The 15720-nt window shown below is 55.1% G+C and overlaps 2 protein-coding genes across 2 annotated transcripts; one reads left to right on the top strand and one right to left on the bottom strand.

Moving 5' to 3' along the window:
• ENTPD8 (ectonucleoside triphosphate diphosphohydrolase 8) lies at positions 1 to 6300 on the bottom strand (the record flags this gene model as incomplete). The annotated part of the gene is made up of 9 exons (XM_079544814.1): positions 1 to 192; positions 803 to 937; positions 1079 to 1189; positions 1744 to 2007; positions 3110 to 3340; positions 3853 to 4012; positions 4696 to 4846; positions 5645 to 5762; positions 6181 to 6300. The coding sequence occupies 9 exons, from the start codon at positions 6298 to 6300 to the stop codon at positions 1 to 3; spliced, it is 1482 nt and encodes a 493-aa protein (XP_079400940.1).
• Positions 6301 to 9613: 3313 nt separating this feature from the next.
• Positions 9614 to 14167, top strand: LOC306953759 (ectonucleoside triphosphate diphosphohydrolase 8-like; the record flags this gene model as incomplete). The annotated part of the gene is made up of 9 exons (XM_079544732.1): positions 9614 to 9733; positions 9892 to 10009; positions 10642 to 10792; positions 11057 to 11216; positions 11525 to 11755; positions 12636 to 12899; positions 13255 to 13365; positions 13647 to 13784; positions 13958 to 14167. The coding sequence occupies 9 exons, from the start codon at positions 9614 to 9616 to the stop codon at positions 14165 to 14167; spliced, it is 1503 nt and encodes a 500-aa protein (XP_079400858.1).
• Positions 14168 to 15720: the final 1553 nt, after the last annotated feature.

Raw genomic sequence — 15720 nt, 5'->3', positions numbered from 1 at the left:
CTACTTGGATTTCCAGAAACACTGGAGGAGAATTGCCACCAGGCCTGTAACTATAGCCAGCACAATGAAGGAGATGGCTCCTGCCCACAGACTGGGCTGCTGCCCCTTGACGTGTTCCAGAGCCTCCGTGGGGATCATGTTGGTGAGGTTCAGCATGAAGCCCAGCGTCCAGCCAATATCTGTGTTTCCTGCCTGAGGTGACAGAACACAGGAGATCATCAGAAAGTGCCTCCCTGGGGCAGCGGTGGCTTTAGTGTGAGGGACGGTGGCAGACCTGGTCCCACCAGTGCCAGTTACACAGCAGCTTTGCTCTCCCCTTTCCCAAGGGCTTAAAGGGCAGCTGCTGTTGTGCAGATGTGCCTCTGTGACCTGTGTTTTCCTCCCCTTAAAATCCTTCAAATTTGATTTCATTCCGGTTCACGTGGCTCATGGGGCCACAATCGCTTCCCTGCTGTTTATGTGAATTCTGCACAGCATTAGAGATCAAAGTGGCTGAATCTTACTCTGCACTTCTCTCACCCCCTTAAAATTAGCTTATGTTTCCATCAGAGTACATAAGAGCTGGGGTCAGTGGTTTGAGGGCAGGCAGGACTGAAGCTGTGCTGGGATCCCCAGACATGAGGCAAGGACACATTTCTGGTGCAGGAGATTCCAGGGATGGTGCTCCTGAATCACAGAATTGTAGGGATTGTAGAGATCATCGAGTGCAGCCCCCCTGCAAAGCACTGTGTCCCTGGGCCAGGGCAAGGACGTGGCCACAGCTGCCTGCCTGTTCCCTCTGCCCCACGAGGCTTTTTTTTACCTTCTGGCTGAAGTGGATGTTGCTCCACGTGCGCTCATCAAACTTATAGCCATCGACCAGCAGTGTCAAGATGTAAAGTCCCACCACGCAGTACGTGTGTAGGTGCTCCTTATTGTCTGGGAAGGTCTCCACCAGCTTCAGAGTCATCAAGGGACACAATATAATGAGGAATGAAACCTTCCCTGGCCCAGAGAACAGCAGAGCACGTGCTTTCTGGGCAGGGATTTGGGAGAGGACAGGCAGAGGACTCCTTGGTGCCCTTTACAAGGCTCTCACCTTGGACCAGTTCTTGTTGCAGAAGTCCCAGACTGTGGCATTGACATGGCTTAGAGACTGCTGGCTGGTCAGGTTCAGGAAGGAGAAGGTGTAGTAGAACCCAGCAAAGGCCTGGAGAAGAAGGGGGGATGGTAAAAACTGCATCTCCCTCCTCACCCAAAAGAAGGCCTCTTCTCACAGCACCTCTGGGCTTGGGGTCAGCACTGCCATCCCTGCCTCAGACAAGTGGGGTATCAGATTAAGAGGGCTGGCTGAGCCTGTGGCAGAGCATCTCACTGCAACCTCTTGGATCAGATCTTAGAGTAAAGCCTGACCCAACAGACCCTCTGCCGGGGGCAGATTTCCATGTGATCTCTGTGGTTCTGCATCTACCTGATAGTCTACAACACTTGGAGGCCATGGACAAGCCTTTGGTTTCTGTTTGTGCTCAGGAGCCTGGCCAGCTCAGGCTTGTTCTTCATGGACAAAATCTTCCCATTTCCCTCAGGGGGAGCTGGGACATTGCAGAAGGCAGAATCCACCTTCCAGCTTAGGGGCAGAGGTTTGCAGATGGGGCCAGCTTTGAAGTCCCCTCTTTTGCTTCCCCTTCTCACAACCAACAGTAGGGAAGACTTCCACCCTCCATCCCCGCACCCACACCAGCACCAACAGCCGAGGCTCCTTACAAAGAACTGTCCCCTCACAGGTGGCTGATAGACCCCGTCGAACCCACACGTCCTGTTGGCCCCACAGGTGAAGTTGAAGAGCTTCAGGATGGCAGTGCGGCATGCCGCCGGGTTCCCCGTCCCTGTTACTGTGAGGATCTGTGCAGGGCTGAGCGTGCTTGGAATGGGGACGCAGGGACTGTCGTAGAGCTCTGCTACGGTGATGTTCTCCTGGTATCCCTTGGGGTAGCAGGGGTGTGATATCTGCTGGGCGTACCGGCTGTCCTGTTGAGAGAGAAGCAGCCATTACCTCTTGTGCTCAATGTGGGATGCCAGTGATAACTTACCCCGCAGCTCAGCCTGTGCTTACACCCCCCCTGAAAGCAGGATCTAGATCCCAGGAGGACTTGAGCAAAAGCAGAATCCAACCTTTGGATGCCTTTAACATGCCGATGCATTCTGTTAGTCCTGCCACTGCTGCTGAGCAGGACTGCGGTGGTGGTGCCACTGTGAAGCCTGTAAGGTGCCTGTAAGGCTGGAATCTCGCTCCCATGGCCACTGCCTCTCTGCTGTGTGGAGAAGTTGTCGTTTTTGGTACCTGGTTTGTCCCCACCACATCTTGCAGGTTCTAACCCAGAAAGGGCTGAAGGTGCGTTCCATCTGCACGCTCCTCAACTATCTCCATCTCCCACGGCATTGGGCATCTCACCTCCCCATCTGAGCTGAGATGGGAAAATTTCTGGCTGTTGGTGGAGCAGTGAGCAGGAGAGGGTGTCTGGAATCCTCACTGAGAAAAAGTCAAAGGGGCAGGTGAATGTAACTCCCATTAACAGCTATAATCTCTGCACTGAGCTGTGTGCAGTCTCAGCTCCCCACCCAATCTGCTCTCTTATGGAGGGGCTCACAGTTTGGACATTTGATCATCCTGGCCAGGAGGTGCCAGACCATGTCTTTGGCTGACTGCACTTTGTGTCTTCTAACTGAATGCTGCACCTGCTGTCCAAGGAAGGACCTGGTTGGCTTTTAAATCACTTCACATACAATGAAGCTGATCCCTGCAAACCATCCAGGCAAGGAAACACTTTATGTGGGTATCTGTGAGAACAGGGAAGAATATAAAGCTACGTCTGAACTTGGGAAATGATGGAAAATGCTGTTATATGACAAAATCTGGGGAGGTGAGAGCCCTGCACGGGACCACCATTACTTCCACTCAAATGATAAAATTTTTTAGTCTAGTACATAAAATAAAAGCCTTTCTCAGGTTCTTGAATCTGTGAAAGTTCCCTACCACTTTTTCTACATATGTGTACAAATTTTCTGGAAGACATTTTTCATGGCGATGGGAAATGGTTGAGCAGCTTCTACTGCCCCGTGGCTGCGATACCTGATGGAGAGCTGCCATCAGCCTTTTCAAGGCCTGCATCTGCCCATAGCACAGGTAGCTGTGGGTGTAGAGTGAGTAGTTGGTGCCATACAGCCTGAAGAGGACAGACGTGTTTTTGTCTTCAACGGTGACTCCAGGCTGGAAGGTTATTTGTGTTGAGGCTCCTCCAAGATCCAGAGCTCCCAGGACCTCAGTGTTTTGTGGATGTTCCCATTTTCCTGTGAAGGAAAACTGGCCCCATAAGGCAGTCAGTGTTAGTCTGTCCCTTCCCTAAAGGTTCTGTGATCTCAAAAGCCTCTGGGAGACCTTCCACATCCTATGTCCCTGTTTAACCCCTTGCTGCCCACATCCACCTCAACCCACATAGATCTCTGTATAATGCTAAGGTTTGAGCCCTTGGCTGCTGCACATCAGCTTGGATCCAGGGAATTTGAGGAGGAAAAGTGTAATGTTCTGGACTCTGATACTGCTGTGACATCAAAATCAACCCATATATCAATGGAAGGCACAGGACCAGGATGAGCTGGACACAAAGATCCTCCTGCTCTCGACTCTCCTAATCACACCTGTAGAGTAAAAGGTGCAGTTCACAACAACATGCTACATTTGTTTGGATGACCATCACTCTAAAAAGACATTTCACTCCCCTGTAGGAATAAAGAAATCTGGTCTTTACACAGACAGGAAGACACACACACGATGCATCCCCCCAACCACCTCGTGCCCTCTCCTCTGGCCCGGACCTTGATAAGTGTGTCCAGCAGGTAGTTGACAGTGATCCAGCCAAAGGAGCCCTCCTCATTCCCGGTGAGGATCTGAGCTCCACGGAAGTCCACAGGGTACTCACGAATGGCCTTGGTGACCTCAGCGAAGACCTGCTCAGCCTTTGTGCTGTTCTGCTCCCTGCAGAAGCAGACAAATCCCATGTGGTGGAAGATGCAACTGCAGGGGAGCTTTCAGAGCAGGCTAACAGTAAAAGGCTGTGACCTGCAAAGGAGTGGGACTATACAGTGACAGCATATACCCCATTCATCCATTGCTTTTAATCATATAAAGAGATTATAAAAAAAGATGGAGAAAGATGTTTTACTAGAACCTGTAATGACAGGATAAGGGACAATGGTTTTAAACTGAAAGAGGAGAGATTTAGATTGGATAAAAGGAAATTTTTCACAATTAGCGTGGGGAGGCACTGTCAGGATGCCCAGAACTGTGGATGCCCCATCCCTGGAAGTGTTCATGATCAGGCTGGATGAGTCCCTGGGCAGCCTGATCCGGTGAGAGGTATCTGTGCCTATGGCAGGGGGTTGGAAATGGATAGGCTTTAAGGTTCCTTCCAACCCAAGACATTCTATGAATTCAAGTCTAGCAAAGGAGGTTGTTCCTCCTCCAGGGTACTGCCGGGCAGGCACCAGTGTAGGCTGTGGGGTATCCCATGGAGCAGTGAGCTGGCTATGTTGGCCAACCCCAGCGGGCTGCAGAAATGGATGCTCAGCCATGTGATGATGATCTGATGATCTGCCCCCAATCCCAACCCCACACCCCTTCTAAGATGCTGAAATGTGGGGGGGCAGCAGTGCCCGTACCTCAGCAGCCTCATCCCCGCTGTGGCCCCCAGGTAGGTGGGTGTCTGCCACTGCTGCTCTGCAGGGATGACTGCCATGGCCTTGTCCAGGCAGGGCTTCAGACTGGCACCAGCTCCAGTGGGATCATCTGCATAGCTGGAGATGCCAGATCCTGTAACAGAGCACCTTGTGATGTCCAGGAGGAGCAGAACAGGATAACAGGAGACACATCCACCCTGAAAGCCAGGAGGACCCCACAGGTTTTCCCCATGTACCAAGACCAATCATGCCCTTCCAAGGGCATCTCCAGAAGGGCACTGCTCAGAGCTGGCTTGCCTGGAGGTGGCACATGCATGCTGCAGGAGCAGACAGAGACTCCTGCTCTCCAAGGAGTGGGGAGCTGCTGTGATGCTGAGTGTGTGGTTAATCCCAGTTTCCCAGCAGTCAGTTGACAAATAGCATGGTTAGCACGGTTCCTTACTTCCCTGGCAAAGGGGGATTCTCCCAATTGTCCTTTGGAGAGGACGTGTGGAGCTGATACAAGCACAGAGGTGCTCTCCATGCAGCTCAGCACAAACACGCTCTTATTTTTATAGGCTGGTGCTAGATCTGAGCTCCCAGCGTGGTCCTGCACTGGGTGGAGGCAGCCAATATCACTATTTACCTTTCCTCCAAGCTCTGCACTCCAGGTCCTCCACCAGCCCCAGTGCCCTTTCATTTACCCTTTGCCCTTCACCAGACCTTTGCTTTGGAGCACAGTTAACCAGTAACTGACACACTGTAGCTGCAGAGCCTTGATTTGCCATCAGGGCAGGCTCTACAATCTCCCACCCCTTGCCCAGGCACTCTGCCCTAGGTCAGTGGCCTTTGTCAGTCCCTTTTAACCGACTGCCCAGAACAGCCTCCAGCCTGGTGTCCCTAGGCTGAGCAGAGGGCGGGGAGAGGGACAGACACGTCCCAGCACTCTCACCATTCACAGTGCAGGACTCCACCTGGGAGACGATGCCCGTGCCGTTCTCCTTGTCTGCAGGCCACTGGTAGACGTAGAGAGCCGTGTGCGTGGAGCCGGCGTCGAACACCAGGCCGTACTGCAGAGAGAGGCCGATGGGATGCAGGGTTTCAGGAAGTGCAAAGCAGATTTAGCTGGCTGCAGAGCTCCAGGTGAGCAGGCAGAGCTGCCAGTGGGCAGGGAGTGGCCCCCGTGACCAAGCCAAAAGTGTCACCGGAGCAGGGAAAGCGTGACATCGCAGTCGCCAGCTGTACTGAGGCCAAGGCTCTTTGTGAGCTAGTGGGGAAGTTCCCTTGGTTCTCTGCAGTGAAAAGGCTGTATGTGCCGTAAGCAGGAAAACTGTGACAAACCCATTTGACGTGCCACCCTGCACGGCAGTTTGTCCCCATCTTGGTGAATAACAGCACAGCCTGCCTAAAGCTGGGGAAAATCTCAGATAAGAGGTTAGACAACACTCGAGTGAGAGAAGGTAGATGGGCTTCTGCCAAAGGCTTTACCTTAGTGCCAGGAGGCAGCAACACATCCTTCACATTTACAGCACTCAGTATGAGGGCAACGATGCTGAAGACACAGGTGGCTGCCAGGAGACCTGCAACGACCTTGGCTTTGTACTCCATTCCTCTTCCAACCTGCAAAAACACCCCAAGCCCAGCTTAGCGCTCCTGTATTTGCAAGGCCAGATTTGAAATGCAAATCTCACGGATGGGGTGGGACCTGTCAAGATGGACCTTCTCCCATGTCTGAAAAAGGGGCTTTAAACCATTCTTGGAATCACAGTCACAGAATTCCAGTATGGCTGAGGTTGGAAGAGACCATTGGGTCCACCTGGTCCAACCCCTGCTAAAGCAGGGACACCCAGAGCGGGGCCATGTCCTGGCAGGTTCCCACTGGGTTGATATCTTTGGAGTGCAGAGCTGCATCCCCCTGGCACCCACATTCTGCCATTATACCCTGCACTACCTCACACAATCCATCCCACAGACTTGTGACCAGCAGGTCATATAGAATCATAGAATCATGGGACAGTACAGGTTGAAAGGACCTCAAGAGACAATCAAGTCCAGCTTCTCATGGCAAGCCTAAATGAGACTATCTAACCAATCCCATCTTGAAAACCTCCAATAATGGGGAATTAAAACATCTGTTGCCCAACAGTATCAGACTATCCTTGGTCTTTCTCCAGGCAGGGGAACAGCATCTCCATCCATGTGTCTCCTGCATGGTCCAGCTCTGCTCACCTGGTCAGAGCTCAGCTCCCAGCATCATCATCCCTGAGGCATCAGCAATAAATTGCAATGGAGAAGTGAAACCCAAGGGCCTGGTTCTCTACAGTCCCACAGCACAGAGCAGCTGACACGTCCTCATGCTCAGCACCCCATGTCTGCTCCAGATGTGCTTTTCTACACAAAGTTCTCCCTTCTCTTCCTGCATCACCCTGCTCTGTACTACCATCGTGTGACTGCAGGCAGTAAGCCTGACCTCGTACAGCCAAGCCTGCACAGCACTGGGCTGCAGCTGAGCAGCAGATGCCCTGAAAGCCCTGGAAACAGCCTAAAGAAATGATTCTAACCCAGTCACTGCCATGGGGTGCACCCTGGAGAGCTCACTGGGCTGCACATTTCTCCCAGGAACACATAGAAAATACCCTTACCTTGTAGCCAGTCCAGGTCAGCAATTTAATAGGAAAGGAAGACCTTTGGCAAAGTCACAAAAGACGGCGATTCCTGTTTCAGTCAGTATCTCCAGTGATAAATGAGGGTGACCAGTGCCCTATAGGACATGCTATGTATAATGGATAACGTTCTTTTCTGTTCCACGTCATGGGACAAGGGACGTGGGATAGGAAACCTTTATCAGACCTTATCCTATGGCCAAGAGCCCTGCCCCATACGGTAATGAAGGGCAGAAGATATCATATGCAAGGTGATGAACTCTATTGTGCCATCTCCAGACCTATTAGCCCTGCTGGTTTGCACAGATGTAACCATGCAGCTGAGAAGTGCTTCCCTTGCTCCTGGTTTAACAGCAAAGGAAAAGGTCCCAATAGCAGCACACATCTTGGAAAATTCTGCCCCAGGCAGTGTGCGACGGTGATAAATTGCACCATGTCAAACCACCTTCACCTGCCCTCGGTAAGGCCAAATTTCTATCTTATCTCAGCAGCAGGCAACAACTGCAGGCAGCACTGAGTCTGCAGGGACAGGGGAGGAGAGTGGAGCATGGGGAAGGAGCAAGCAAGCAGAAAACAAAGAGGGAGGGGTGTGAGAAGCCGATGGGTCTGCCCAGAATTTCTGTGGCACTTCAGGCTGTTTTGTGCTACTGTGTCTGGCACAGCGCCCTTGTACAGCAGGTTTGGGGCACAAGCGGAAGGGATAGAAGGGTGGTGATGCCTTCAGAGCTGCAGTCAAGCCATGCTGCTGTATGGCTCCACAAGGAGCAATGCCCAGATGTTTCAGTGTGCAGAAAGCTTGCAGCTGTGCATGCTGCTTGAGCTGCTCCTGCACCGGTTGGTATGTGACCAGACACAGCAAAGTGCTGACAGCTGCTCACAGCCCCTTGCAGAGTCTCTTGAGAGGAAGGAGGGGAGCCTCAAAGTTCAGACTCATGGGCACTGCTGGCCATAAACTGTGTGCTGCTTGGGAAGATGTGTTGCTGTGCACATGTGGGATTTGGGGTCAAAAGGGCTCTTAATGTTACAAGGAAGGGGGGATATGCAAGCTAGGAGTCCCTTTGCCAGGCAGAGCAGCACCCAACCTCCCACCCTGCCACCAACATGAGGTCCAGCAGTGCCCTCCACATCCCCTGCATGCACTGAAGGCACCTGAGCCACGAACCACGGCACCCTCTCACTTGCCTCCCATCTCACCCCTGCATCAATCTCCCCACAGACAAGCCTCGCCGAGGTCGCCCATTGCCATCCCCTGTCCATGCTCACCTGTGCTGCTGCCAGTGGGGCCAGCTGCTGCTCACCTCGGTGTCAGCGTGTACCTGGAGTGCGGGCGCTGAGCCTGGGACAAAGGCTGCCCAGGAGTCCCCTGCATGGCCCTCCCCTTGGCCTCAAACCAGCAACCTCCCCTGCAAGCGGCAGGGCCGGGGCTGGAATAGAGCCCGTTTAACCACCTCGGTGCTGGTGGACAGGCTGTGCCCTGGGATCCTCGCCCTTGGGGGCTGTTTGGAGGTGCCTGGCAGCGCTCTCCTTGATGCTGACGGTATCCACGCCTCGAGGGAGCTGGTGAGTGCGTTGGCATCGGGACAAAGCCTGAGATCTGGGAGAGGAGCTGTAGTCCACAGATCTCCCAGTCCCACAGCTGCTGCAGGGCAAGGCGTGGCCGAGCCTGTCACCTGCACCCCAGCTGCCACCCTCTGCTCTTCTATTCTGCTGCTGCAAGCAGGGCCAGGCTGGCAGAGCTGCCCAGGGCAGGAATAGGAGAGACCTGGCAGGTGGGGACCCGTCCTCACGGAAAAACATCCCCAGTGCCAGGGAGCTGCCACCACAGCCAGGACCCCATCTGTCCCCAGGGGGCTCCATCCCACGGTTAGGGCTCCATCCCACGGTTGGGGTCCCTCCCAGCCACACGGCTGTCCCCACAGATTTGGGCTGGCTCCCACAGCCAGCGTCCCTCTCTCCTCTCGGTGAGGTCCCCGTCCGTCCCCACAGCCACAGTTCCGTTCCCGGACTGGAGGGTCCCTCTATCCCACGACGGGGGCTCTGCACCCACCCGCCCCGTCCCGCTGTCCCCACTGCCGATCCGCGGCTCCCAGCGCCGCTCCGTCCCGCAGGTCCGTCCCCTCTCAGGGCCGCGCTGAGCGCCCGCCCCGGGCCGGGCTGGGCGGTACCCGGACGTGGTAGCCGGGCCGGCTTTCTTTTTCGCTTTGCCCCGCGGGTTCCGCCCGAGGCGCCGCGCCGTGCCGGCCGTGCGGAGCTCCGACATGCGGCCCGAGCGCCCGGTGCTCGCGCTGCCGGTGTTGGCCGGGCTGTCCATGCTGGCAGCCGCCGCCCTCCTCTTATTGCTGAGCGCGTCCCGGGACCGTCCCGTAGACGGGAAAAAAGTAGGTGTCCGGGGCCGGGACGACCACCCGCCCTTCCCGGTGCGCGGCCGGGCAGCCCGCAGCCCGCGGTCCCGGTGCTGGGCAGACCCGCTCGGGCTCGGAAGGCGCTGCGGGACGGCCGGGCTCCGCGCCCCGCAACCATCGGCCTCTCTCTGCAGTACGGCCTGGTGTTCGACGCCGGCTCCACGCACACGGCTCTCTACATCTACCAGTGGCCCGCAGACAAGGAGAACGGCACGGGCATCGTCTCCCAGGTGGAGTCCTGCATTGTGAATGGTGAGAGCGGAGCGCTGGGAAGCGTCCCTCCTCCCCACGTCGCTGCCCCCGGCTCCTGCAGCGCAGTGGGGGATCTGAGCCCCTCAGCCTGGGCTGGGCCAAACGGAGGCGGCCCGGAAGAGCCCGATGGAGCTGGTGCAGAGGAGCGGCTGCGGTTTAAAGGTCCCTGTAATAGTGGGGGCTGTGCTGCCCAGAGGTCGGTCAGAAGCTCAGCCCGCAGTTAGCATCACGGCTCATGGACTCAGCCCTGTTGTGCAGCCCACTGCTGTGCATTGCCTTGCACCTTGGCTGTTAGATGTGCAATGCTTGTAACCTCCCCTCTGCAGCCGCTTCCTGGAACATCTCTTTACACTTCTTCCCACAGGGCCTGCTAGAAGCTTTGCAGAACTCACTAGATCTAAATGTGTCTCTGCTGGCTATTTTTGCTTTCAGTTCCTATCTCCACTTTGAGTTAACAATTATCTTTTTCCATATATTTGCACAGCCCCAAGCACAGCATTTTGAGCTGTGATTGTGGCTTCTGGGTATTGCTTAAGAGGATGAGAAACAACCCTTGACGTGAGAGTGGGAGGAGGTGTCCCCACTCTTCTGTTCCTCCTGGGCTGGCTCCATCACAAGGTGCTCTGTTGCAGGATCTGGCATTTCCAGCTATGCAGATAACCCCGCTGAGGCTGGAGCCAGCCTGAAGCCCTGCCTGGACAAGGCCATGACGATCATCCCTGCAGAGCAGCAGCAGGAGACACCCACCTACCTTGGAGCCACAGCGGGGATGCGGCTGCTGAGGTACGGGCACTGCCTGCATCCCTGCACCCCCACAGCCCTGCCCTGAGCCCTCAGAGACTGCTCTCCAATCGCAGCTGCAGTGGGTCTGGGATGCTGGTGAGATGACCTTGTGAGGTGAAGTGGCACTTTGCCATCCTGGCTGGTGTCTCTGATGCCTGATGTCAAGCCTTCTGGGATGGGGAACCACTGACTTTGTGGTTCCATATCACATCTGCTGCCAGCACCGTGCTCCCTCCACCAGCATCTCCCTCCTTCTCTTGGCAGGGAGCAGAACATCACAAAAGCTAAGCAGGTCTTTGAGGAGGTCGCCAAGGCCATTTGTGAGTATCCTGTGGACTTCCGTGGAGCTCAGATCCTCTCTGGGAATGAGGAGGGTGCCTTTGGCTGGATCACCGTCAACTACCTGCTGGAGACACTCATCAAGGTGCGGGGTGGTGAGAGGGCAGACGAGCAGGAGGATCTCGCTGCACTGGGAGATCTTGCTGCATTAGAGCCTCTGCAGGCTACTGGGCATTGAGGCTGGGACCCCTTGGGAGTCAGTCACTGCTTCATGGTGAAACAGGGAAACCTGGAGGCCTATCAGCCCCTACAGTGTCTGGAGGAGTTCCAGAGGCTGTGGATTGTGGGTCCCTCCTCCCTGCTGCACCACAGTTCAGTCAGGGAAGCCAGTATCCCTGTGCTCACTCTGAATCAGGTCCATGCACCCTGTGAGTAATTCTCTGTGTGGGGCAGTACTCCTTCACAGGCAAATGGACCCATCCACCAGTGGAGAATGTTGTCGGAGCTCTGGACCTTGGTGGGGCTTCAACCCAGATCACGTTTCTCCCTGGGACCACAACAGATGACAAGAACACAAGTGCCCTCCTCAGACTGTATGGGACCAACTATTCAGTTTACACCCACAGCTACCTCTGCTACGGACAAAAGGAAGTCCTGAAGAGGCTCTTGGCATCTTTACACCAGGTAATTGCCTCCAGCCTTGTGCTCCTCTGCTGCAGCCAAAGCCATGTTCTCACTGAGCTGGGCAGGCAACACACACTGGGTATCACAACCATGGGGCTTGGTGCTGTTGTGCAAGCACCACTGAGGGTGGATACCTCAACAGGGACCCACACAGGCATGTCCCAATACTAGGGCAGAGACATCCCTGTCCCAGTAGAGGGTCTGTGTCAGCACAGACTCACTCACAGAGGCTGGAAAGACCTGAGTTTCCTGGAGGAGAGAACATCCTGGGTGCCGGGAAGCTGGGAATAATGTAGGTTTAAGGGGAGGAATCTGAATAGGCTGGTCTTCAGAGGCAGGTGCTGGGGAGTGGAGGAAGGTCCATTGCTGCTTGGGGGAGCCTTAATATCTGTAACACGGCTGTGGGTTGAGGGCTCGGTGCCTCGTGGTGGTTGGAGCAAGAATAGGCAAAAGGTGATGTCCATTGCATGTTAGCAGAAAGAAATCAGCCTCCACTTCATTTTTGATAAAGTGGTTTCTCAGTTTTGGCTGCGCCCCTGGCTCTGATGACACTATGATGAAAGAGTGGGGACAAAATGTATGCATGCCCACCACAGAGGACTAACGCCCAGTGCCCTGGGCACACAGCTATTGCTGTAGCTGATTGCTTACTGCAGCATGGCACGGCCTGGCTGTCCCTACAACGCTGTGCCTGCACCCCATAGTGTGGTGTTGTGCCGGTGCAGATGTCACCCCATGAGCAGTGGAGCCAGAGTGACGGCAGGGTGTCTGCGTCCTGTGCCTGGTTGTTTGAACAGGCAGTGTCTGTGGGCTGCTTCTCACCTTTCCATCCTCAGCCCCAATGCCAGTGTGATGCCAACAGCTCCCTCTCTCTCAACAGGACAGCCGGTACGCCCAGCAGATATCACACCCCTGCTACCCCAAGGGATACCAGGAGAACATCACCGTAGCAGAGCTCTACGACAGTCCCTGCGTCCCCATTCCAAGCACGCTCAGCCCTGCACAGATCCTCACAGTAACAGGGACGGGGAACCCGGCGGCGTGCCGCACCGCCATCCTGAAGCTCTTCAACTTCACCTGTGGGGCCAACAGGACGTGTGGGTTCGACGGGGTCTATCAGCCACCTGTGAGGGGACAGTTCTTTGTAAGGAGCCTCGGCTGTTGGTGCTGGTGTGGGTGCGGGGCTGTGGGACACCAGTTTGGTCAATGCTCCAGAAAACCTGCTGTAGGAAAGAGTGACAATGGATGCCTTGAAAGCTGGGATGCACCTGATGCATGGAGACATGCAGGGTGCTCAGCTGTGTGCCAGACTCCGACTGCCATGTTCTGTATTTCAGCACAGGGTGCAGTCCCCAGTGCTCTCCTGAAGCTGGTCAGCAGGCAGCACCTGGTGTGGCCTGCCCTGGGGATCCCTGCAGAGCACCCCAAGTGAGGGGCAGAAGGCTGCCAGGGGCTTGGGTGCATCACTAACCTCTGCCTTTGGTCATAAATACCCACAGGCTTTTTCAGCATTTTATTACAACCTTCACTTCCTGAACCTGACTGAAGACCAGTCCCTGAGTTCCGTCAATGACACTCTATGGAAATTCTGCTCCAGAAATTGGATGACGGTGAGATCCTGCCCAGGAGCTTCTGATCCCTGCCATTATCTTGCTCAGTCTGGGCACCGCCTGGCTTGGGGTCCACAGCGTGTCCTCTGCTGTGTGAAAGGGCCACTGGGGGAGCTGGAGTGAACACAAAGGTCTCTGGGCTGGGTGGGAGAGCAGCCAGCATCCTCCCATGTGCTCCTTGCTTCCCAGGTCTTTGCTCCTGACTGCACTTTCCCTACAGTCTGGGTGCACCGAGCATTGCTCTGTACATGCATCCCCACCTTGCTCTTCCTCATCTACAGTTGCAGAAGGACTTTCCCACCAGGAGCAGGATCCACCTCCGTGACTCCTGTGCAGCCAGCTCCTACGTCCTCACCCTCCTGGTGCAAGGCTACAAATTCAACAACAAGACCTGGCTCAACATCCACTTCCGAAAGCAGGTGAGAAGGCCCCCTTCGCTTCACAGCTGGTTCACAAAGCTTGCTCACTTGTGCCTGCCCTGCCCCTGTGCCTCGGGTGCAGGACGATGGGTTGGTACAGTCCACCACCCATGTCTGGGATTGCCTGGTACTTTGCAGCCCTTTACATCTCTCTTCCTTCTCTGTCTGCACAGGTCTCAAATGTGGACGTTGGCTGGACTCTGGGCTATATGCTCAATCTCACCAACATGATTCCCTCGGAGATGCCCCAGAGAGTTGTGTGGCTCCCAAAAAGCAAATGGACAGCAGCCACAGTCATACTGGCCGTCCTATTCGTTCTCATCTTCTGCCTGATGGCGGCCGTATGCTGCTGGAAGGACTCCTCTGGCTATGAGAGCCTCTAGCAGTGCTGGCTTCAGAGCCTGCTGCAGCCTCCTGGTGCTGCTGGTGCAAAACTAATTGTGAGAGCTGCCGCTGGGGGAATCAACGCCGTGTCCTGGAGCTGCAAACTTGTAATGTTGGGAACCTGGCCTGGTGAGCTAGGAGCAGCACAAGTCTTGTAAAAACCTCCCTGTAACTGTGTGCTGTGTTGCAGTAAGCACCCGTTCCGCTCCCCTGGGAGACCGGGAGACAACAGTGCTGTGTGGTTTTCTTTTGCTCTCACTGCTGGTTGGAGAGGAGGCATGGCTGTGTGGGGCAGGGCTTGGCGCTGGTGACATGGGGACACCAGTGACATGGGGCAGCTAGAGATGGGGGGCCCAAAGGGCAGGAAAGAGAGAAGATGTGTTTGGCAGCAACTGTATCATTGCAGGGCTGGTTACTGCCTATGGGAGACAACCACATGGGGCAGAGATAACCCTGATAACCCTGCCTCACTGCAGGGCAAGGGCCCACACAGCCCACTGCCGGTGCTGGGCAGAGGAACAGTAGCTGGGCTGCTTTCTGCTGTGTGATCCCAGCATGTCCTGATGCTGGGGCTGTTCCTCCCCAGGAACAGGACTTGGTTCTGCTCCGTGTTGAGCTCCATGAGGCTGCTGTCATCCTTGGGGTTGCTCCCACCTGTCACAGTCGCTCTGGAAGGCTGCATGACCCTCCAGTGCATCAGCCACGCTACACAGTTTTGTATCCTCTGCAAACTTGCTGAGGGAACACTCTTCCCCATCATTCAGATCGTTAATGGAGATGTTAAAAAGAACTGGGCTGGGTGCTGACCCCTGGGATAGATGTCTGGTTCCAATCAGCTTTAGTGCCACTGCCACTGTTTCTGGGTTTGGCCCATCAATCCATTTCACTGCCCATCCAGCCCTTATGTCAGCAGCTTCTCTATGAGGTTATTCTAGAGGATGGTGTCGAGGCCCCACTGAAGTCAGGGTAGAAAATAGATGTCAGCAGCCCCCCTGCTTTCCTGCACAAGGTCAATCTCCTGTTGGCTGTGCCCCATGTCTGTGCCAGGCACACATCTCACCATTCCTTTCAGCACACAGGAGTTTGGCAGACCCCTCTTGGAAGCAAAGGGCCTTGTCCTCATTCCCCACCAAAGTTTGGTGGGTGCTGTGATCTCCAGCACTGAACAATGCTGAGGAGGAGCCTCGTATTGCTTCCAGCGGCTGAGGCAGAAGTCCTGTCCCCTTTCTCCTGTGTCCCCATTGCCATTACCAGCCCTTACCTCTGAGGCGGAAGCAATAAAATCTTATCGGCTCAGGAGCAAAATAACAAGCATTTCCATCTTCACTGCCTTTTCCAGTGTTTACTTCTGGATAACAAGAGTGGCTGGGTGCCTGCCTTTCTGCAACAACTGCAAAGGTCAGTTCCGTGCTGCTGGGAGGCAGACTTGCTCCCAGCAAATAACAAAGTGAATCATGCGTGGGGTAGATAAGGAGTGAGCAGAACCAAAGGCAAAGGTAAGGGCACAGCCATGGGGAAGATCCAGCTCAGCACTATGCACAGGTCAGGGCAA

The sequence above is a fragment of the Tetrao urogallus genome, assembly GCF_951394365.1.
Source record: "Tetrao urogallus genome assembly, chromosome: 19".
Classification (NCBI taxonomy): Eukaryota; Metazoa; Chordata; class Aves; order Galliformes; family Phasianidae; genus Tetrao; species Tetrao urogallus.
This window is presented reverse-complemented; position numbering and strand designations above follow the sequence as displayed.